At 33.7% G+C, this 24592-nt stretch overlaps 2 protein-coding genes across 2 annotated transcripts; both read left to right on the top strand.

The window, feature by feature from the left end:
- The first annotated feature begins 4275 nt into the window (after positions 1 to 4275).
- On the top strand, positions 4276 to 21044 carry LOC108479371 (uncharacterized). The gene is made up of 33 exons (XM_017781921.2): positions 4276 to 4615; positions 4714 to 4890; positions 5182 to 5277; positions 5550 to 5619; positions 5734 to 5867; positions 6135 to 6275; positions 6358 to 6515; positions 6820 to 6988; positions 7075 to 7173; positions 7347 to 7424; positions 7507 to 7566; positions 7664 to 7821; positions 8668 to 8869; positions 9739 to 9858; positions 10177 to 10262; positions 10363 to 10467; positions 11036 to 11134; positions 12008 to 12096; positions 12498 to 12646; positions 13390 to 13533; positions 13619 to 13726; positions 14188 to 14298; positions 14653 to 14751; positions 14861 to 14971; positions 15323 to 15501; positions 15630 to 16071; positions 16412 to 16519; positions 16737 to 16795; positions 17148 to 17532; positions 18219 to 19763; positions 20027 to 20234; positions 20335 to 20526; positions 20690 to 21044. The coding sequence occupies exons 1-32, from the start codon at positions 4505 to 4507 to the stop codon at positions 20415 to 20417; spliced, it is 5883 nt and encodes a 1960-aa protein (XP_017637410.1). The 5' UTR covers positions 4276 to 4504; the 3' UTR covers positions 20418 to 20526; positions 20690 to 21044.
- Positions 21045 to 23441: 2397 nt separating this feature from the next.
- Positions 23442 to 24206, top strand: LOC108478204 (peptidyl-prolyl cis-trans isomerase). The gene is given in 2 exon segments (XM_017780638.2): positions 23442 to 23622; positions 23625 to 24206. Coding segments are annotated over 2 exon segments (516 nt in total). The 5' UTR covers positions 23442 to 23519; the 3' UTR covers positions 24038 to 24206.
- The last annotated feature ends 386 nt before the right edge of the window (positions 24207 to 24592 follow it).

A 24592-nucleotide genomic window follows, 5' to 3' on the forward strand; every position in this document is an offset into this window, starting at 1 on the left:
AAGTTTTGTAAAGAAATTTTACTGTTTAAATGCTCAATTCGGTAAAATGACAAAATTGCGTAATGCATAAAATATGAGATCTATTAGTTAAATGACTCAAATAGCTATGAAATTTATATTAGAAGTCCTTAAGTTGATGATATACCCTTGTTAATGTTAGTGGACATTCATGTCCATGAATTGTATGATATATGGATGATTTTTTTGTAAGGTTATATTGGTAATTTGGTTAATAAAGTTTAATTTAATAAAACAAAAACTTAATTTGGTGTCATCTTCTTCTTTCAACCAATTGAAAAAGAGAAAATAGGGTTTGGGAGAGCTTGAAAACATTTGGCCATTGTAGGATCAAATTGTAAGTTCATTTTGACTCGGTTTTTAATGATTTCTACATTTTTTAGCTCGTTGCAGCTTAATTTAGCTAGCCCATACCTTCGTTTTTGAAATTGTTATAGATTTTAAGATATGTCATTGTTGAATACTTAGGTATTTTGAAGTTTCTTGTTAGATTATTGATGGTTGTTAATAGTTATACAAGTTTTATAAAGTGATTTTTGACAAAAATAAGAATTAATGATTAAATTGTGAAAGATAGAAATGTTGTGGTTGAAAATGTGAATAAAATGAAAATATGGGCTAATATGAATCCCATTGAAATTCGGCTACCTTGGGTTAAGGTTTAATTATGCAATTTTACATTTTTATGTGTTAAGGACTAAATTGTAAAGTAGTTAAAAGTCTAGGGGTAAATTTGTAATTTAGCCAAAATAAATGTTTTAAGCTAAATTGAGTTGAATGAAAGTTTGAATGAGTTAATTTGATATCATATAGATCAAGATAAGCAAATATCGGAATTAAATTAGGTAAAAAGAAAGGTTGGCGAATAGACAATAGTTTTCATTCGAGCAACTCAAGGTAAGTTCGTATAATTAGAATTGAATTTTTCTATACTTGCGATTATTGAAAAGAATGTGTATAATTGAGATATTTGAAATATGAATGTCTTATTGTTATATTGTATACGTTACCGAGCCCCGTTTGAACTATTTGAATTCATTGGATACGAGTGACATGTTATTGGAATTACTGTAATGGTTGAGCTCCTGCATTTGTTGCGGACGCACCATAACTCGTAAGAGCTTACTGTTTCAGCTCATTAGATCTTACCGATTCAGCTCGAAAGAGCTTACTGTTCAGCTCAATAGAGCTTACTGTTTATCAGCTCAGTAACAACTTACCGACCATGACCCGAATGAGCATGTATGATGATGAATTGACGGATATTTTGAAATTGTTCACTCGATTATCCTTTGAAGTCCTAATAGGTTCAAAGGGTTTTAAATAATGTTATACGGACAAGTTACGGTTTATAAATGTTATTAAAGTTATATATATGATGTATGAGTTTGAAAAGATACGAAGTATTATTTTAGTAGATGATTTATGTATTAGTTAAATGATTAACATGTGATGATTATGTGTGATTAGGCGATGGTTAAATTGAATTGTTGGCATTTTATTATTGCTTTGATTATATTTTAAATGGTAAGTTTAATTTTGAATTATACGGGCTTACTAAGCTGTAAGCTTACTTTGTTTCATTTTCTATGTCTTATAGGGTTAGCTCGCTCGTTTCGAATAAGTCGGAGTTGCACATCACACTATCCAATTTCCAATTGGTATTTTAAACTTATAAACTTATGTAAATATGACATGTATATGCTAGTTTGATAGTAATAGTTATGTTTTGGTATCATGGTTTGAGAATGAATTTGTATATAAGTTAAACCATGTGATTTGACTTATTTTGGTATCATATTTGGATTGCATATATGTGCTTAATGATAGTATGTTTTGGTATGATAATATTTGAATGAAATTATGCAAAAGAAGTCTTGATATATAGATGTTAGATGAATGAATTGTATATGCGGTTATACAGGTATTTGGATATGTAAATGGTAAGTTTGGTTATGGCTTATAATGTGTATTGAACTGGTTAATTTGGTTGCCAATTGAGTTGCATAAATGTGGTAATATATGAATGTAAATGCTTATGTTTTAGGGTGGCAAATTTGACTTTTCAAATGACCTATTTTTGTCCACACGGGCAGAGACACGGGCGTGTGTCTCAGCCGTGTGTGATACACGGTCATGTTACACGGCCGTGTGTCCCTTGGGGTACCCCACGAATTAAAGTCAGTATACCCTATAATTTTGACACGGCCTAGACATACTGGCATGTCTATCGGTCGTGTGTGGCACACGGGCTGGCACACGGGCGTGTGGTCAGCTGTGTGACCTAAGTCAGTAGCCTCCCTAATTTTTACACGGCCTAGCACACAGGTGTGTCTGGTGGTCATGTGAACAAGTCAGTATGTATGCCCTGTCTTACCACGGCTTAGACACACGGGCGTGTCTAATGCCGTGTGAGGCACACGGCCTGTTCACAAGGGCGTGTGACACTTGAAAAGTTGAAAATTTTCTAGGTTTTGAAATTTTTAATATGTTATAATTTAGTCCTCAATGTATGATTAAAGCTTTGTATGCTTGATTTAAGTACATTTTGGATGTGAATGAATGATGGTTACTGAAATAAGATGAAATTTGTTAAATGATTGTTTTGAATTAAGTTATAGGTCTAGTAATGCCTCTTAACTTATTCCGGCGACGGTTACAGGTTAGGGTGTTACATATTATAACTTAGGATCTTTATTTTATGTCAATAAGGACTCTTTCCATTGTCATTAACAGCCTATAAAAGGTTGTCAATATTGAATAAAGAAAAACAAACAATTATTTTATCATAAAAGTTATTCTTGGAGGGGCTTCAGTTAAAGACGAATCTACCTCTCTGATTAACCATAAATCAGAGCAAGGATTCTCTCACGTCTAGACCTATGGCTAGATCCTACGTTAAGGCTCATAACACATTCATTATTAATTTATTATTTATGATACTATATAAAGTGAGCGTATTTGTAATACTCAATTGCAATACTATTACATTTACTTTCTTATTATTGCCAAAAAAAAATGAAACTAGGTAATTAAGCATGTTACATACATTGTAGAAATTTGCTTTATCTTGTGCCTACATGTTGTTTTACTTGGACAAAACTGCAAAAGTAATGATCCATGTCTTTTTTTATCTTCAAATCAAATATCACCGCCATAGCTAAATTTAGCACTGAACATACCTTTTTTCTCATGTAATTCCCGTTTGATCAGACCAGAACAGATCATATAGAGTATACATCTATACTCAAATAGAACTTTTATAATTAATGCCTCCAAGAATTAATGGTAGTATAATTCTTCAGCGTAAATATCTATATCTTTTATTGAAATTCTACAGTCTGATTTTTCGAAGTATTTCCTACTCACTGTCAAGTCATAAACCTGATTAATCATGCTAATCATGCTGATCTCCAAATTCTTACACTTGTTGATATTCTTAAATGTTTTATTTTCAAGATTGGAATACATAATTCTTTCAAACTGCATAAACTTATCTCTTAAAAGAATTGAGTCCGGGCATGTACAATTGGGTAAAGATAATGAGATCACCAATGAACAACACAGAAAAGAAAACCAATGAACAACTTTTCTATTATTGAAAAAGTACTAATAATTTTATCTAAACCGATTTAGATTTAAAAAAAAACCAATTTAATGATTTTAATTTAGTATTTTGAAGAGCAAGCAAAACCAATTTAGTATTTTAATTCGGACATGTGGGTTTGGGTTATTTAGTTAGCCCATTTTTTCCATTTTTTATTTAAATTTGCAGTAGAATTGAGTTTTGATATTTTAAATTTTGGAAAATTTTGCTATTACTCCTTGTCTTATGCATAAATTGTATATTTAATCTTTATATTTTATTTTGATAATTTTTAATTTTTATACTTTTTATATTTTAAAATCTTAAGCATGACTTAAAAAGTAATTAAGTTAAATTTTATTATTTTCAAAATTTTACATATTAAATCTGAAATGCCATGCATGTTTGTTATTTTCAAATAATATTCACAAAATGTCATTATTTCATTAATGTATTTAGCAGAAAATAAATTAATATTTTAAAATTTAAAAATATAAAATATAAATGATTAAATAAGAAAATAAGACTAAATTATATTTACAACTTATATGTAATATAAACCTAATAAAAGAATTTGATATAATATATTTATTTGAAAAATTTTAAAAGTATAAAAATTAAAAATATCAAATTAAATTATATATGGAGGACTAATAGCAAAAGTTACCTTTAAAATTACATGGCACAAGATGAATTATAAATGAAGCGCTGGCGCATCACGTCAATCTTTCCTAAACTCCCAAACGGTCAAATCCAAACCCTCCATTCAAAACCCTAAAAACCTCTTCTCCTTCTAAGAAGCGCGAAAAAGAATTCAATCAAAATTCACAGGAGGAAGACAAAAACGCTCAATTCCTTTTGTTTCTCTACTTCCGCTAGGGTTCTAGTGGATCACCATCAATGGCGGCCACCACTAAGTCCGTCGATCACTCTCTTTGGTGGGAGCCGTTCTCTTCTCTTCTCACCGACCTCGAGAATGCCTCTCCTTCCGACGACCTCCCGGAACCCCTAGTATATCTACTACTAACTCTCTTTCTCCTTTGCTTTTCTTTTAGAGCATAGTTCTTCTGCGTATGTGCTGTTGTTTTTACACGTTTCGAATTATGCAGGCGAAGAAGTTGAAAGAAAACCACGATTGGTTCGTGGAGACAGTTGCTAGGTTTAAATCGCCGAATGAGAAGTCGAAGGAGGCTTTAATGAGCTCTGAGAAAATCAAGATTGGTCCACATGAGTTGACCGTTAAGCCTGATTTCAGAGATAAGGCTTTGCAAGTCAGCTCGTATTTGGTTAGTTATATCCTCACTATTCGTTTTGTCAATTTGAACATTCTCCCCCCCCCCTTCTCTCTCTTAATTATTGTACTTCTTAAAGCTATATTTTACTACTTAGCACAAATCCATTGTTTGATTGATTAAGAGAAGTGAACAATTTTAAGAAAATGAGTGATCCATTACTGAGAATTTCTCCTCAAGAAGAAAGAGTTCAAGAGATGAATTACTTGTTGTCAATAATATCTCCTCAACTAGAAAGAATTCATGCGCTCCGCCTTTTCTAATTCTCATTTTCCTTGTTAACAGTGTTTGGATGAGGTGCAGTCGTACATTCTCGTTGATAGGTATCTCGAGCGCGGAAATGTTGCTGAGAATTATATAGTTCATGATCCCATTCATGTGGTTAGTAACTTCCTTATCTTCTGTAATGTTGGATTTTTTTGGATGCTTATTGTAATCATAAACATGTATGCCCCTTTTACACATGCATGCTTGTTTTTTTTTTTGTCAATATGTGTCTCCCAGTGTTCAGTTTTTGACTTTGATGTGTGTTTAGGATGTCCTAAATGGGAAATATTTGGGGTATCCGCTATTTAGCCATAGCTTATATTCTCTGATATGAAGATGTCTGATTCTTTTCTATATATCCTTCTGTTTTCTCTTTTGTTCTGAAGGTATTGCTGCAGTATTTTATTGAGCGCCAGTGCTTGTTGAAGTGCACAAGGCAGATCCTAATGCATGCTTGTAAGGCAATTATGATTTATGAGGCTGTTCTATTCTCTGATCGCTCTGCCACTTTTTTTATTAGGTATTGATTTTTGTTTTCTTCTTATGACTATAATGCTATATGTGGTGCAGTATATTTGGGAAATAGCTTGAAAGAAGAGAGTTTGATTAGGGAGGAAGCACTAAAGCTGATTTCTGATGGATTGGAAGGAAAACTAATATCTGTCTTGGAAGTTCTCATGTCTTGCAGTCATCCCGAGCAGATGGTACGTGTAATATAAGTTGTTTTTTAATACCCCTACAAAAACCTAGGAGCAACAAGTTCATAGAAATATAGGCAGTTCATAGGAATGTGTACGTTGTGAGATTGACCATGTGGGATGCACCTTTTGTTGTATTCAGGCACTCTTACTATGTGTATGCATTACATTTGGTGATAGTATACAAGAATGGATATTAGTTTAGTTTTATTTTATTTGCTGCTATGTTTAAGGCTTCTAACATTTAATGCTCGTTTTGAGAATGGTTTATAGGATGTTGATCTTTTCACCTTATGGGCTGAGGAGACACTACTTGAAGACAACTTGGTTTTGGACATTATTTTTCTCATTTATTATGAGTCACTTTGTACTTGTACTGCTGAAAGATGGAAAAATTTATGCTTGCTTTATAAGGTATGCCATCATTCGTAATTGTTTGATATTAATTTCCACATCTTTACTGGTTTTATACATGCTGAGCAATATGGTGTCACAGGGGACCTTATCAGGGTCTTATAACTTTGGAAAGCTAGCAATATCACCTGAAGCACTATCTTCTTTTTATCAAGCCAAAATTCAGCTGTTACTTATCCTCATAGAAGCTCTGAACCTGGAAAATCTTCTTCAAATGGTTCATGATGAAATTCCTTTCAGGTTTTTGGATAGCCTTTACTTCCTTTTTATCTTTGTTTTCTTTGCAAACCATAAATGTTTAAAACATTCTAGACACCGCAAGTACTTAGCTCCAAATAATCCAAACCCAAAAAGAAATGAAAAAAGAAAAACACGGAAAGAGAGAGAAGAAAAGTAATTATTCTAAAATCCTCTGTTTTGTATGTAAGCTGATTTTGGAATTTATTTTATTTACCTGATATTCAATTATTCATTTATTTTTCCTTTTCTTTTTTCTTTTATAAAATAATCTGGTTGTTGGAGCATTTATTTTCCTGTTCCATAGGCAGGGAGCTTGTGGTTTTACCTTGACTGATGTCCGAGAGATTGATGCTCTGATGTCCGGCTTCGATGTCTTTGAGATTAGAGAAGGTGGCCCATTGATTCTTGTTTGGGCGGTGTTTCTTTGTCTGATGTCATCACTCCCTCAAAAAGAGGAAAGTAATGAATTCATGGTGTGTGGTTATTTCCTCCTTTATATGCTACATGAATGAATATCTCCAATAATGACATTGCCTTTGTTTTTGGTTCAACTTCCCAGGAGATTGATCATGTTGGGTATGTTCGCCAAGCTTTTGAAGCTTCATCTTTGAGTTATTTCCTTGAAATCCTTCAAAGTGGCATCTTGAAGGAATCAGATGTAAGAAACAATTTATCTTCTTATAGTATAGATCTACTGGAAGTCTCATATTCCACTTTAGCCCATCCTTTTTTGTTTTTTCCCAGTGGATTTCATAGCAACTGTTGGAATTTCTTGGTCCCATCTTGTGATGCTCTCTAATTTGATTATGGATTCCCCCATTGTTTTTTCAGGGACCTGTTGCAGGTTATCGAAGTGTCTTGAGAACTTTTATTTCTGCATTTATTGCATCTTATGAAATTAGTCTTCAGGTGACTACTTTAATGCATATATGAAAGTAGCTTGTAAGGTTACACCGAATTTCTTATTTATTGCAGTGTGTCCATTTTGCAGGAGGAGGATGGTACCCTTAATTTGATACTGGGTATTCTTTGCTATGTTTATCGGGGAGAGGTTTGGATGTATATTGAATTTACTTCTGAGTAATTTGTTTTTATTATCTGTTGCCCATAGGTTATTAATTTGAATTTCTTGTTAACCTACTTTGCAGGAGTCACTTTGTATTCAATTTTGGGACAGAGCAAGTTTCATCGACGGTCCTATTCGGTGCCTTCTCTGTAACTTAGAGGGTGAATTCCCTTTTAGGACTGTGGAACTTCTACGACTTCTATCATCTCTATGTGAGGGAAGTTGGCCTGCAGAATGTGTGTAAGTGAGGGTTTGCTTTCATCTTTTTGAGATTCATTTGTTTTCAATGTTACATGTATGTAACTGAGATAATGCACCACAACATACATATATGTACAGACACACATTCACACACACATGGGGGTATGTATGTATCTGTATATTTATAATGCCTAATATGTTTTTTAGGTAGTTTCTCTTCTTTATGGCAGAGCTTTATTGACTCTGGTTTGTGTTATAGTGTTCGCTTGAGAGGATATCTGAACTCTGAAAAGAGAATGTGACAAGATACTACTTAAGTTTGTTTTATGCTATTTAATTTCATATGGGAATTAGTTGATTCAATATGAAACTAGCTTTCCTTTCTGTGATCCAACTTATATCACTTTTATATATATAAAATGGATAATTCTCCTCAAAAGACATATATATTGAAACACATACATGTATTTATGCCTCTTTATATTTTTAATGTCTAATGTTTGTTAAGTAGTTCCTTTTCTTATAGCTGAGTTTGATTGATTTTGGTTTGTTGTACTATGTTCACTTGAGCTATCCATCCTTTGAGAAGATAATGTGATGAGATGCTTATGCTATTTAATTTGGATAGGAGTTAGTTCGTACAACACTCAACATGCCAACTTATGTGACATGTTTTAAAACTTCTATTTGCATTTTTAGGTTTTTTTGTGCAATTCAAATTTCAACTTGAGAAAAATATATTTAGATATATTTTCCTGCTGCCACCTTTATGTAGGATGTCATAGATGACCTCTGCAGTTGTTTCCTGATATTTCCTTTTTGATGAATTGTATGTTCAAGTACTAGCCATTTCGCTTACATGTATTGCACTTATGCTGTTTACAGGTATAACTTTTTAGATAAGTCCACTGGTATATCGTCTTTGTTTGACATTACTAGTGAATCCTCATTGGATAATGTGTCTCAAATTGTTGAAACTCAGCATCCAGTGCCTATTCCTGGGATTGATGGTTTGCACATTCCTAGTAGAACTCATGGGCACGTTCTGAAAGTAGTTGATGGGAGAACTGCTCTTGTGCGCTGGGAGGTAAATAATTGAGAGGTTTATGCTATTTTTCTTGATGTCTGTCAATAATTCCATGCTGATTCTGTTATACTTTATTGGAACAAGTTTTGATTGAGGGTTTTAACTTTTGTTGACTGCACACTAGCGGACAATTGCCCCAAAATGCTAAGCATTATTTTTCTGAAGTTGGGAGCAAAGGATCTCTGAAAACATAAATCCTAGAGAAATGAATTATCTCCATGTATATTTTATGATTATTTTGTAAATAAAACTATGTTACATGCAATATCTGTTATCTATAGCGTTAGAAATTTATTTTTTTATATATAGAATTCTGTAAAGCTATATCGCATTTATCTGTTCTTATCTATATATGTTTTTTATAAGTATTAAATTTTAGGGTGACATCTAATATTTTTAGTTGATTCTTTGGCCCGCAACATGCAATTATAATGTTTGGGTGAAAATTCTACCTTGTAGATGGACTCATAATATATTCATTTGATTTGATTTCCTTGAATACATATATCATATCTCTACAGCAAGCAGCTGGAATTAAGTTTTTCTTTTATCACATTAATTCACAAGTTCCACTTGATTGTATTTGTTAACTGGTATGTGTACATGTGCATGCAAATCTGTATGTGTATATATAATGTATGTATGAATTCTTATCCATTATTTCCTGATAGCTTTTCTCATTTCTAATAAAATTAATGAGGTTTTCTATAGCCTATATGATTAATAGTGTGCTGACCTGTAATGATGGTACTCTTATATAATTCCTTAGGAATTTCTTTATTGATAAAACTCCAAAACTTGACTAGAGGTCTGAGCAACATTAATCAGGTATATCAATTCCAGTCTAATTCCTTGATCTTCTTCTGCAGCATACAAAATCGGCCGTGTTTGTTCTGCTCCTTCGTTTGGCCCAGATTCCATACTTAGAAAACAATGAAGAAGCATTTCTTACCCTTGACCTACTCAGCCGAATGGTGTCCTGCAACACGGTAGTTCTCTCCTGCCTTTGGTAGTTATTAATAGATAGCCAATGAGCTCTGGATAGCCATGGATAACAAAAGTTCTGAAAATATTTTGTGCCAATGAGCTCTAGATAGCCACGGATAACATAAGTTCTGAAAATATTTTGTTGTAGCTGTTATCAGTGAAAGTTACTGTGTTCAATATTTCTCATTTTTGAAATTGTGAAATTATTGAGACCTGTGTTTTTGGTTGGTGTTTGTCCTGTTAGCCTTAATTTTTCCTTAAAATTAATGTTGTACCTAGCTTGGATTCTTAACTTCTTTGTTTTCTAACAACTTGAATAGGCTGTATGTTTTGCTTTGATGGATAGTTGCAACATCTGTCATCTCCAAGCAACTGGCATGAACGGGCAGATAGAAAGTAATGTGTGGTAATTAAGCAACTTGGGCTTATTTACCTTCGTATGCTATTTTATGTTTTGCATCTCTTGTGGGCTATATATCAACAGTTTGCCTTTGCTCTTTTTGCAGGGTGGTTGAGATCATTAGCAATATCGTTAGAAATTTGTCTCCTAATCCCAGTGGAGCTGCATTGATGTCCATGGCTTTTGTAATATTGGCAAAGATGCTGAAATGGTAATTGAACTTATCTTTTTCCGAATGCTGAAATGGCAGATTAAGTTTCAAGTTTCAATAGGTAGAAGACTACCTTTTCAGACTGTTTAGCTGCTGATAGCCAAACTGGAGTTGTTGCTGGCATTCTTCTATTTGTTGTTCTATAATTTAAAAATGCCTCGATTTTGGGAAAGCCACACCCATCAGTTCCAGGTGGAAGAAAAATGAATGGAAGTTGTATACATGATCTCCACTCATTAATTAATCCTAGTTAAAATTTGAAGATCGTAGCCATGGTAGCAACCCTTTAGTGGTAACAATTTAATAGTTTTATTTGAGTAGAAAACAATGCATGCATGGCCTTTGTCTTACTAGTTAGAGTTTAGTTCTGGCAAAGAAGGATTCTAGGTGATGGTATCCCTGATCAAGAATGTGTTACAATCTGACATATAGTTGTGTTTTGTGTCCATGCAAAACCTGCATCTGTTTGTTGCCATTGTTCATTGAAGCATGTCTAGCATTTCTATGATATTGTTACCTATCAATCGTTCACATATTCATTGTTTATTCTTTTTCTGTTTTGAGCCAGTTGCCCTTCTAATGTTGCTGCAGTAGCCTTGAAAGCAAATATATTTGATGTGGCTTCAAATTCAAGCACCTTCAACATAGGTTGGAATGGTCTATCAAGGTAAGCCTTATTAAGTGGAGCATGAGAATTGTAGTGCTAATGCTTTGAGATTTTATAGGAATCTGCTCATAAAATAAACCAGCATTAAGTTCAGGTTGGACTGATTACTGTTCACTTGGTGGCTTTTTTTTCTCTCTTAAATTTCATTTTTAGAAAATATCCAAATTGATTTCCTTATATTTTTCACTTTTTCTTACATTCTTTTTGTAGCTATCCATCAAGCTCTACCTTGCATGAATTATATGTGTTCCGTTTTATCTTTTTATGTGTTTAGTTTTGTTATTTTCCAGTTTATGAAGAAGTATTGAGTGCAATTGCAAGAGAAAAATTTGGGTTAATTTTAACTGATAGTTGAATGTTTGCTGAGAGTATATTGAGTGCAATTGCAAGAGAAAAATTTGGGTTAATTTTAACTGATAGTTGAATGTTTGCTGAGAGTATGAAGCTAACTCAAAGTAGTGCCAATTATAATCACTCAATTTAGGTTACATGAATTGTGTGGTTTTGCATAGAACAGTTTTGAGGAGAATTAAGTAGCCAGACCCATTCAGGACTTAAATGAGTCCTCTTCCTAGGTCACACTCTCCAACTAGTTCAAATAGAAAAAGAGAGGTTGTCTCTCTTCTCCTTTATTTTTTTTTGTTTTGTTTTCTCTTTCGCATTTTGAACTTAATTTTTATTGGTATAATTGATGTCCTTTTGATTTTTGAAGATTGTTAATTTTTCTTCTTTTTGTTTACATCTTCTCTCGGTTTGCGTTTTCCTGTTGTCTTCTTACATATATGATCTGTGTACTTAGATATACTATAGTATGCGAGTTAAAAATACATTTGCTGATTTCTAATTCTTTCTTGTCTCGCCTTTTCTTTACAGTGGATCATGGTTGCTATCTGGAAAGTTGGCAAAGATGCTTTTAATCGATAGTGAGCAGAATGATTATGACTGCGCATTAACAATATCGGGTCTGTATTCACTCAGTTTAAGCTCTGTTGTTAGTATGCTTTGCAATTTTCAATTTGTGTAGCTTTCGGTTATATGATTTGCTTATTATTATTATTATTATTTTGCCCCTTCATCTACTTCTTTTTCATTTTCCCATTTTCCCACATGATCTGCATGTGTGTGACTATTCAATGTGCTTTTGTACTTGTATGATAATTGATTTCTAAATTGAAACTTTCCTGCTTCATTTAGCTGTTTTACTTGTCTAACACGAAGTTTTAACATAGATGAACTTTCCGGAGCTTATATTGTATTGACTTTTCAACTTTTGTTTTTCTTAGTTTTTACCTGGTGGTAGTTCCCAAATTGCTCATGTATTTTTGTTTTGTTCTTATGTTCCAATTTCTAATGATATCTGCAGTGCTGGATTTTACCATGGAGCTTGTAAGGACTGGTGTAGAAGATGATATTGTCGTGTCTTTAATTGTGTTTTCCCTCCAGTATATTCTAGTTAATCATGAGTACTGGAAATATAAAGTGAAGAATACTCGTTGGAAAGTAACATTGAAGGTATGCATTGGTTTTTCTGTAAGCTCTGAAGACTTGTTTAGTTGGCTTTATTTTTATAATACAGTGACTGTTGTCTTTAATTCCTATAAAATGCATTTATGATGTTGGAGATGGTAATGAACAAATTTCTCTTTTATGGCCAAATTAGATGATGTAGAGTAAATAACCGAGAATAGCAATTAATTGTTTGAAATCTCAGATGTATATACTCAAAATTCTCATTATTGAAGATGATTCGCATTAGCACACATGTAGCATCCATTTTTAGTAAGTAACAAATGATTAAGTAATGTTGCACTCTCTCAAGCTTTGAGAGCAGCTCCAGTAGACTTAAATATGCCATTATGATCTGTGTATCTATGGATCTTGTACAATTTCTTGTTGCCTTGTGCTGAATTCAATTTTCAAAATTCTTCTTGTGTTGGCTACATTCTTTCCACCCTCTTTCCTTAAGGCGTCTTTGAGTTCTTCCTATTGGTCATGAAATGATCAGGTTTAGCCTGTCTTTACATCTTATACTGTGCATTAGCTGCATTTCCTACCAATCTTGATATTTATCTGATTGAGTTGGTAAAATCTCAACTGAAGTGATTTGTTCTTCTTAATGTTAATCTGACTTATTGGTCTGTATACCCAACTAAATCAGCTTGTAATGATGTAATTAAGCAAGTGGAGCCTGTACAATGGACAGGGACCTTTTAAAATGCTGGAGTACTAGTTTCTAATTTTCTGCCTTCCGTTAGGTGCTGGAAGTGATGAAAACGTGCATTTTAGCAACAGCTTCCTCTGAAAAGCTGACTGATGTAATACGGGATTTGCTACTCTATGATTCTTCGATCCACAACACTCTCTTTCGTATAATGTGTACAACTTCTGAAGCTTTGGAGGTCTGCTATTCTCCATATTATCCCTTAATTTAATTTTCAAATTAGGATTTTACTTACTTTTTACTTACTAATCTCCATTTAACAGAGACTTTATCTCAACCGCCTCATAAAATTGGTCGAGATTCAGGGTTTACAACTTGCTATAAGTTCTGCTTTGGATATTTCATATGTGATGCTTACCAAAATCTCAAAGGTATTGTTTTGAAATTTATAGAGCTGTTTGCACTACTGGCAGGACATAACATGTGATTTTTATCTAATGGGAAATACATATGGTTTTAGTCTTTTAGCATTGTTGTTTTTACACATCTTCTCAAGCTCTCATGAATCATGATCATTATGCTGCATGTTTTAGTAGCTATATAAATTTTGTTTTAGTTATTTTAACTGTGGTGAAGAGGGAGTTTTAGAACTCTATGGTCATGGTGATATACAGCTCTGGAAAGTTGTGTTTTTCTTGGGATAGGAGGCTTTTATATTCTTTCACGGTATCATACATCACATATAATGATGTGATCATTATGATTTTCTTCTTTCTAGTCACTGTTGCTCTGTCTTGACAATTTACATGATCACTGCTGAAGTCTTTATTTTATTTTGTCAATCAGCTTAGACCTTCATAAATAAAAGGTAAAGTTTTTGCTATCTCTGCAGGATATGACATCAAGCATTCCAGCTTTTCACCAAGCTGTCCTCTCTTCAACAACCAAGCCAATATCTGTTATTGCTGCTGTCATATCATTGATATCCTTTTTTCGTGATCCGGTAAATATTCTTTATGTGCTTCACAATTCAAATTCTTCCTGTTTGTTGTTGCTTATCCTCATTGAAAATGTAAATCAGCATGTACCAAAAAATTGATTAACTTAATATTTCAATTCAATTATAGAAATGGATTGATAAAGATATTAGGTTAAAAAATGGATAATTGCATAAATTTCTTAAGATGTGGATGCTACCATTGATTTCTATAATTGTCTTCTTTAAATATATATGTTTTCAGGGCTTTTTTTTTTTGTGGGTGTGGGGACAACATGGTAATTTTCTTTAGTAGATAATTTATAATTTGTTTATCCATGTGCTAAAATTGTGTTGATGCAAGGTTACTTGATTGTGCAGGCGATACAGGTTGCTGCTGCTAAACTACTGGCGATGTTGTTGCAGATGGCGGAACCACATCCTTTTATAAATTCATGCTTCTGTCCCGATGACAAGCGGGTTGGCATTTTATTTCGTGTTTTAAAGTTATTAATATGCTAACTTGTTATGCGGCTTCTAAATAACTATCTTTTTCTTCTAATCTATTTTGATTAACCACCTTTTTTAGATGGCAGATTTAAGGCTTTCTATTAATAGCATTCTACTTGAACACTGGATACTGAATGATGATCTCTTTATTGCCATACTGAATTTGCTTGCTTCTGCAGCTCGTTTCCAGGTTAGTCATGGATCATTCATTTACTACTTCTGAAGGCTACCATTTTCCTTCTGCTGGTTATTTGAAGTGTTTTTTTTTTTTGAGGTTGACTATATCTGTTTTTGGAACTCTTCCTAGCTTGTAACTTTTCATGGATACTAAAAATTCAGTTAGATGGCTTGTGAATGTGGTCTTGCAAAGATTTAATTACTTTTTTCACAATCTGGATATATACCTATGTCCTTGATCAATTCTTGATACACCAGAAACATGATCCAGGTTCTAGGGGTTGGCAAGTGATCTACCACAATGTTCTAATATTACTGATCTAGTTTACCAAGACCTTCTTATGTTGGTCGTTTCTTTGTGCAGCCTGCTTTCCTTCTTGCTATTTTTGACACAAAGGAGGATACAGCTGTTCAACTGGCTAATATTGGTGGTGTGAAGCAGACAACAAATGAACCTTTGTCTGGTTCCCTGGGCTCTGAAACATGTAGTCTTGTAAATGCCATTCTCCAATTTGTTGAAAGCTCTAATGATGTTATTAATAGGTATTGTGTTGCCTAAGCCCTTTGGTTTCATTTTTACTTATAATTAGTATTACCCTGAATATGCTGATTTTGAGGTGTTTGGTTTGGTGACATGGTTACAACTGAATCAACTAACATATAATCTGCAGCAATCCCTGTGTACTACTGAATGCACTTAACTTCTTAAAGGCACTGTGGCATGGGGCTGGTCAGTATACAACTATTTTGGAGAGGCTGAAGAGCTCTGACAAGTTCTGGAAACAATTATCGAACTCTATCTTTCAAAGTGCTGCCTTGGAAGTTCCTGTGCTCAAAAGCATAAAAGAATCAGAGGCTTCACTCCTGGGACACAGATATCGATGTCAATCTGCTATTTTGGAAACAATGGCATATGATGTGTTCTTGATGAAAAAGTTGTTATATGCTGAATCACTTGTCAAGGATCCCTCTGAATCAAATAAGAAGATTGAAGCTGATAATAATGTTATGAAGAGTATCTTGTCAAATTGGTGTAAGAGCTCTGTTCTTGGAAGCTTGATCAAATCATATACATCTTGTAAATATGACAATGAAATATATTTTCATGCAAAGGTAAACATTCTATTTTTTTTCATTTTTCATATTTCATGTATAGCTATAGTCCGTACATTCCTTTTCTTGAGGGTATAGGATAATGGGCATTCACATTGAAAGCACTTATTTAGTCGGCAGTCTGAAATGATTATCATTGTAACAATAATGTTTGAGGTGGTATTAGAAAAATGGTTTAGTTGACACCAATGTTAACCCTATGCAAGATTTTAAATTTAGATAATTATTGCAGAAAAATGCACTTCCAGATGAATAAGCTATTGCTTAATTTGCCTTAGATATATTGTCTGGGCCTCCTCTTATCAAATTTGGTAATGTTGAAAATGAAGCTACTTTGCAGGTCGCATTGAGTTTACTCACTGTGCACATAATGGGAAAACTAGTAGCTGGTGATGCTGGAAGTTTGTCTGTATCCTTAGTGGAGAAGATTCGCCATGTGTATAAAAAGGTGATAGCATTTTTGTATATATTGTGGCTTTTCTTTCCATTAAAATGATAAACAGTCTGATTAATTGTATCACTTCATCTCTAAAATGTTACTTCTGAGGATTTCCTAAGAGACTGAAACCACACATAATTTTAATAGGAAATTTTCTATTCCCTACTTATCTTTTATGTCACATCATGTCTGACTCTGGTGTATGGTTGTGTTTTCCTGCTGACAGTTGACTGTTCAGCCTGCTTTTTCCGAATTACTGGCCCAGTACTCACTGCGTGGTTATAGGTAAAGCACAAACATCTATTATATTTATTAGAACTTAAATGTTAGCATTATTTCTGCCTCTAGATGGAGCACCATCCATCTGAGCAAGGATGCAAATGAATGGAATCGAAATGTAATGATTCTATAAGGTCTATGCATGGGGTAGCCATTTTTTTATAAGGGAGGGGGTGGGTTGTCCAGATTTGAACCCTAAATCTAATGTCAATCAAGACTTAAAATCAACGGATGTCTTTTTGCCACTGAACCAATGGCATGGTTGACGTATGTGTTAGCACAACTGGGTAACTCTTTGTGCTTCTTTTTCACTTCATTAATGCCTTTTCTGATTTCTTCGTTGTTGGTTTTCTTTCAGCGAAGGGAAGGAGCTGAAAGCTTTAATACTGAGTGATCTCTATTACCATCTGCAAGGAGAACTTGAAGGCCGTAAAATGAGTGCTGGACCCTTTAAAGAACTTTCCCAGTTTCTGATAGAGTCAAAGATGGTGAAGATTTATGAGAACAAGTGCAGTCTTGATCTTTTTTCAAATGCTGATGATGTCCATGTGTTTGATCTTGGACGCATACAAGCAGATTTGGGATTAGATATGTGGGATTATTCTGAATGGAGAACATCTAAAGGAATTGCAGAAACAATGCTGAGCTGCATGCAGAAAGCAAACTCAATGGTGTTGATTGGAAATTCGAAGCTTTCTTCACTGAAAGCGTTAATTACCGTCTTAACCGTGTATGAGGACAGTGTAAGTCCTCTGAGTTCTGGTTAACTATTTCTGCTGCTTGAACATTTTCTATGCTGAGAGTGACACTATTTCTGTTTCTAGGGGATCTCGGAAATCATGATAATTTACTAATAAATAGGTTAAAATAGTTTTTATCTGTTATGCTATTTGCAATGAATATAATATGTGAAAGGCTGATAATAATTGAGTTCATTGTGGGAAACCATGTCCAAACTATTTTAGATTTTTATTTATTCTGAGACTCTGTACCTACTTTTGTTAATTAGAATTTTACTAATGGAGTTTAGACTTCATTACCTTTGTCATAAAATATTGGGGAAGTTTGGTTGGGCCTACCAATGACTGGGTTGTAGCAATGAAGTGCAAAGTAATAAATAGGAAGTATCAACAACTCCGAAAACATAATGAACACGGCGTTGATAAAATAATGCAAGTTCTAGAAGTGATGGAGTTGTGAGCTAGTTCAGTAAAACTATTAAGAAAGAAGTGTTAAGATGATTTAACTTCTGGGTTTTTAGGTACTGGCATCTAAAATTTCCTCAAAATGTTTTCTTAATCTTCTCTTAATGATTTGTATGTTGTATCATTCAGAATTTCTGTCCACTGGGTTTGGAAAGCCTTCAATTCTCATTCCCGTTTGTCTTGCTACCATTATAAATTTATTTCAAATATACATTTTGTTGCAGTCGCTGGAAAAAATGACTGAGGTTGGAGGGAAGATTCCTGATCAGCTGATTTTTTCATGCATGGAGCATATATGCCGAACTTTCCTTGACACTTTAGAACCTTTGTCTCGAGTCCCTGATGTTTCTGAAGATGTCCTTGATTTCCTCACTTCACAGGCAGACTTGCTTCTTCATCTCACAAGATCTGTTCGGAAAAGCCTGTCCATGTCTGTTTGTCTTCTCCTCTTGAAGACTTCAGGCACTGGTCTTAAAATGCTAAATGACCTTAGAACGATGGTTAGTGGGGTGAATAACACAATGAAGCTTTTGATAATGTTGATTCTATTGTCAATGGAGTTCTGCTGGCTTGATTCCCATATATCTGGTGTGAACGACAAAGAATCTATTGAAGGGTTTGCTGAGATTTCTAATGTGAGCCTCGGTCTGTTACCCATCTTGTGCAACTGTGTTACTGTTGCTGAATGTCATTCCCTCTGCCTGACTGCTTTGGACTTGACACTAAAATGTTTTTTGACACCTGATACTTGGTTTCCCATCATCCATAAACATCTCCAGTTGCAACATGTTGTTCTGAAACTTCAAGATAAGAATTCTTTTGGATCAGTTCCCGTTCTTTTGAAGTTCTTCTTGACCATTGCGCGTGTAAGAGGAGGTGCTGAAATGCTTCTTAATGCTGGTTTTTTCTCGTCTCTCAAACTTTTATTTGCTGACATGTCAGATGGTCGGGTTTCCTCTGTTATTAATTCTGGCAAAAAACTCTCCACTTTATCTGACAAAATAGAGAAGCCTCAACTCATTTGGGGACTTGGCTTAGCTGTCATCACAGCGATGGTTCATTCTTTAGGAGACAGTTCTTTGAGTATTGATATTGTGGCCAATGTGATACCATACTTATTTTCTGAGAAAGCCCATCTTATTTCTTATTTTCTCAGTGCACCAGATTTTCCATCTGATGATCATGACAAGAAAAGACCACGTGCACAAAGGACTTGGACTTCTCTTTCTAAACTAATGGAGACCGAGCAAACTCTCATGCTAATGTGCATCTTGGCACAACATTGGAATACTTGGGTTAAGGCTATGAAGGATACAGATTCACAGTTAAGAGAGATGAGTATTCATCTCCTGGCCTTTATTAGCCGTGGAAACCAGCGCCTCGGAGAGGCTTCTAGCCGGACTCCGCCTCTCTTATGCCCTCCTATTCTGAAGGACGAGCTTGATTGCTGCAATAAACCTTCATTTGTAAACAGCAAAAATGGATGGTTTGCTCTTTCACCCCTTGGTTGCATCTCAAAACCGAAATTTTCTGGGATATCAACAACTGCTCTTGTTATCAAAGATCAAGCAACTGAAAGTAATAACCATGTTTCACAAACATACTTCTCAGACTCAGTTGCCATTCAGATATACCGGATTGCATTTCTTTTATTGAAATTTCTCTGTTTACAAGCTGAGGGTGCTGCTAAACGGGCTGAAGAGTTGGGATATGTTGATCTTGCTCATTTTCCAGAACTTCCAATGCCTGAAATTTTACACGGGATACAGGTATGATTGTGATATGGGTTTTTGTTAGCCATTCTTTTCAATTATGAGACAGAAAGTGATGATTGTTGTTTACTCCCAAGGCTTAAGAAAATAGTATGCCAGTCATCATTCTAGATCTGTATTGAAATTGTCAAGGGGATAAAAAAGAAAAGAAAAAGTCAAATGAGTAAAGTGTTCTGTTCTGGTCTGGGTAGAGGTCTAAACTTCATTTATTAATATTACCTGTTGGTGGATTTTCTTTTCTTTGTCCTTTGGGAGCACAGGACCAAGCAATTGCTATCGTCACGGAATTATGTGAGACTAACAGATCTAAGCAGATTCATTCAGAGGTCCATCAAGTCTGTCTCCTACTGCTTCAAACAATTGAGATGGCCTTGTACTTGGAACTTTGTGTCTTACAGATTTGTGGAATAAAACCTATGCTAGGTCGTGTGGAGGACGTTTCAAAGGAAGTCAAACTATTGATGAAAGGTAATGTTATGTTCCTAACATTTTCATAAGAACAATGAAACTTATTTCTTTCAGGGATCATTAAGAAACTCTCCTTTTGGTTTTTGTTTCTGGTTTCCAGCTACGGAGGGGCATGCTTTTCTCAAAGGATCAATGAAGTCCCTGAGTCAGATAATATCACTTGTGTATCCTGGTTTGCCATAAACCAAGTATATGGGTGGTGTTTTTTAAAGGACGCAACGGACCTTTGTAGGCTTTTAGAATGTGATGTGAGAACTCTGTAGATATTCCGAATGTTGCCATGTTGATGATGGTACGTATATCTTTGTATGTTTAATGTTCTTTGTTTCACTGATAATTGATGCCATTTTTCCTGGCCATTCTTATTTCCTTTAGTGATTATTTTGTGACGAGGAGGAAGATACTCCCCCAGTCATCCTCAAGTGTTGTGATTCTTTTTTTTTTTTTTTTCCTAGTTGAGCTGTTGAGGGTGGATTAATTTGGCTGGGTCCCCCTTCAAGCGTGTAAAAACAGAGGTGGTTTAAAACGTGGGATGATGAAATGGTTTCCAGAGCAGCACAAAACTTCATCGTGAGTCAGTGGATACTTGTGAATAGGATTGGTTTTATCTGATTCGTCATTCAACAAAAATTCTGTCTATGGAGTTTTTTTTTTTAATGCAAATTAAATGTGATTTTACGCTTTATTTATTAATCTGTAATGGCGAAGATGCGATGAGCGGTAGAATCTCTAGTAAAAGAAAGCGGACCGTACAAGGCAAAGTGGATTATCCCAACAATTTTACTTTTAGGCTCTGTTTCGTTTCTAAAATCATTTACTTTTTTCATTTTCATTATCAGAAAACAGTTTTATTTTTTATTTTTAAAATTAAAAGTATAAAATAATAACTTATTAGGTACCTATTTTTGATAACAAAATATGAGAAATAAAAAATTTACTTTTATATGGTTTCGAACATGTATCAGGTTTAATATTCTAAAAATTATTGAAAAATAGTGTTTTGAGTTTGAATGAGGGCTAATTGATTTAAAGTTAAAAACTTTGGTTTTCTTCATTTGTATTTTGCAACATTTTTAGTGAACAATAAAAATACTTCTAAAATTTTCAACTAAATATATTTTCTTGAGTGTTTTTCTATTTTTCAAAAAATAAATACAGAAATCATCATTGTTTATGTGACTGGATGGAATTTTTTTTTCTTTTTATCTTGCAGTTTTGAGAATGCTAAATATTAATCTAATATTATTACGATCAAGGAATGCTAAATATTAGTCTAATGTTATTAGGATAGCATTTTTCATATATCATTAAATAAAATGATTAAAATTTAGTTGAATATTTATAGTTTTAATTATAAAACATTTAATAAACCTAATTTTCAACATTTATAAAATTTATCAATTTAATTCTAATTTTAAATACTTTTAAAAATTAACATCGAAAGAGATAAAAGTGGAAAGATTTCGTGGATTGTATGGAGCTTTCGAATTAACGGCTTTGACGAACTCCTCGGCAGGTGCACTTTGGTGCGTGTATCATTTGGAGGTAAAAGCTTAAGTTTGAAAAAGGGCTAATTTAGTAATGTTTTTGAAAAGTGTTATATAAAAGTGTTTTTGAAAAGTTTAGTTTAAAATTTGAGTGTTTAGCATTACTGTCAAAAAGTATTTTAAAAAAAAATTATTTTAGACGTGTTGTTATCAAGTAACAAATATGTATTTAAATAATATTTAAATTAGTTATTATTATTATATTTTAGTAAGAATATAAAAATTTATTATAACTTGTTAATATTTTAATATATAAAATATAAATTTTAAATATTTTAAACAATAAATATTAATTATTTATAAAATTTAATTAAAATATATAAATTATATTTTAAATATTTAAATATAACCATTAAATATTTGTGATTAATATTTTAATTTTTTATTTTTAATTAATGATTTTAATACATTTGTAATTAAGCATAAAGAAAAAAAGTATTATATTATTTGAGGGTGAAAAATAATTAAATACTAAAAGTACTTTTGGAGAGAAAAAGCTAAAATTTTAAGTTCTCTTTTTAGAAATAATTAAGCACAAAAATGTTTTTGAAAACACTTTTAAAAATAAAAAAATAGTAATAAGTAAAGTATTTTTTTAAGCATTACTATACATGCCCTAAGTGTTATATTGACTTTGGTGGGAGGTGTATGGTGCTTGTTCCTCTCTTATCACCACCCCCATTCACACTGTAAAGACATGGCCGCCGTTAACGTTTTGTCTGCTTATATTGAATTGCTACATCCTTCAAAAGAAATCTATCTTGGGTATATCATGCAACTGCCTCCTTTTTATTGAAATATTATGATGATTTTGGATATCGATTATTCCTCCGTTGCCCCTTTTTTCCTATTCAACCTCTCCTATTGACACGCCTACTGCCAACATTTTTGTCTATTTTTATTGAATTGCTTCATCCTTTAGAGGGACAAAATGAGAGATATGAACTGTCTGTCATGCACCTCGTTTCTTTTTCTTTTTTTTTTAAATATAAATGGATGTTTTAAATATTTTTCCTTTTTATTAACTTTTGGATTTAGAACTAAATTGACAAAATTTTATAAATGTTGAGGGCTAAATTTATTAAAATTTTCAGAATTAAAATTAAAATAACAAATTTTATAAATATTGAAGGTTAAATTTATTAAATTTTTTAGATTTAAGATTAAATTGATAAAATATGTAAAAATTAGAAGACTAAATTTCCTATTAGATCAATAAAAACACAATGACAACCATTCAGAGAATGACTAGAATATTTGATTTAGAAAATTTGAGTGACCAAAATAGAACTACAGACAAAATTGGATGACTATATTTGGAATTTACCCAAAAGAAAAATAGAGAAAGGTTTCTACCAAACCAAAGAAAAAAAAAATAGAGAAAGGTCAACTATGTTGGTCTGATTTGGAAGATGTGGACTGTTTGGATAAAATTCAAAAAAGGCCCGACAAGAAACTAAAATTGTACTGGAACTACTACTAAACAAGGAGAAACGGTATCGTTTCAATCACGCTCTTAAGGATAACAAAAGAGAATATGCCACCAATGACCAAACCCTAAAGACTAACTCGAGTCCAGCTTAAACTTAACCCTGATTAATCTTTCTCCCCTCCACGTGTCTATCTATCAACGGTCCAGATTCCTTCCCCTCCTATATAAACTTTCTCGATCTCATTTCGAACCCTAACTACGCATCAAAGCAACCCTTGTTTTACTCAAAAAGTTCCCTTTCCAACAATGGCTTTTAATCCCAAGGTCTTCTTTGACATGACCATCGGTGGCCAACCAGCTGGTCGGATTGTGATGGAGCTCTTTGCCGATTGCACTCCCCGGACTGCTGAGACTTCTGTGCTCTCTGCACTGGCGAGAAAGGGGTAGGCCGTAGCGGCAAACCTCTCCACTACAAAGGCTCATCCTTCCACCGGGTGATCCCCAATTTCATGTGTCAAGGAGGCGACTTTACCGCCGGAAACGGTACCGGAGGTGAATCCATCTATGGAGCCAAGTTCGCTGACGAGAACTTCATCAAGAAGCACACGGGACCTGGCATCCTTTCCATGGCGAACGCTGGACCCGGAACAGACGGATCTCAATTCTTCATCTGTACTACCAAGACGGAGTGGCTGGATGGAAAGCACGTGGTGTTCGGACAGGTGGTTGAAGGCATGGATGTGGTTAAAGCGATTGAGAAGGTGGGGTCTAGCGGTGGGAGGACTTCGAAGCCTGTTGTTATTGCTGACTGTGGACAGCTTTGAAAAAGGGCTTATTGAATTGTGTTTCCTTCATAATATCTGGTCTTTTTAGGCTACTTTTTTATGCTATGCCGTTTCTATGGCTACTGGGTTTTGGTGTTTTTTAAGAAGTTGCTTGATGTAGCTTTTTCATTAACTGCCATAAATAAGATAGACTTTATTTTCAAATAAATTTTATCCTATTTTCCCTTTCTACTTTACAAAACTCAATCTGGGATGGGATGAAATTGGTGTATACTATACTAAATCCATGGTAAACACCAACACACCCACAGGACAGTAAGAGTGGGTATGGACAAGAGGGACGATGACTAAAAAAGGACATCATAACCACTCTAACCCAATCCCACCACGCTTTTAAAGATAACTACGATCGATTATTTACTTCTTAAAAGAGTATATTTTATTGATGTCATGTTCACATACAGGATAATTTTTTTTTTAACAATTGGGGTTGTTAATACATTAACTCATCTATTCATTTTTAACTAATAGAATGATGTGTTTATTTTTTTTTTTGGCTTAATTTATAAAAATTAATTTTTTTTATTTTTTAAG

This window comes from Gossypium arboreum, chromosome 12 (assembly GCF_025698485.1).
Source record: "Gossypium arboreum isolate Shixiya-1 chromosome 12, ASM2569848v2, whole genome shotgun sequence".
NCBI classification, from domain to species: Eukaryota; Viridiplantae; Streptophyta; class Magnoliopsida; order Malvales; family Malvaceae; genus Gossypium; species Gossypium arboreum.

Excerpts from the sequence above, each read along its gene's own strand:
- LOC108479371 (XM_017781921.2), top strand. The coding sequence starts at position 4,505 with ATGGCGGCCACCACTAAGTCCGTCGATCACTCTCTTTGGTGGGAGCCG. Across the intron at positions 14,299-14,652 it reads TATCCTTTTTTCGTGATCCG|GCGATACAGGTTGCTGCTGC; the intron begins GTAAATATTCTT and ends TTGATTGTGCAG. Across the intron at positions 20,235-20,334 it reads AGTCAAACTATTGATGAAAG|CTACGGAGGGGCATGCTTTT; the intron begins GTAATGTTATGT and ends TCTGGTTTCCAG.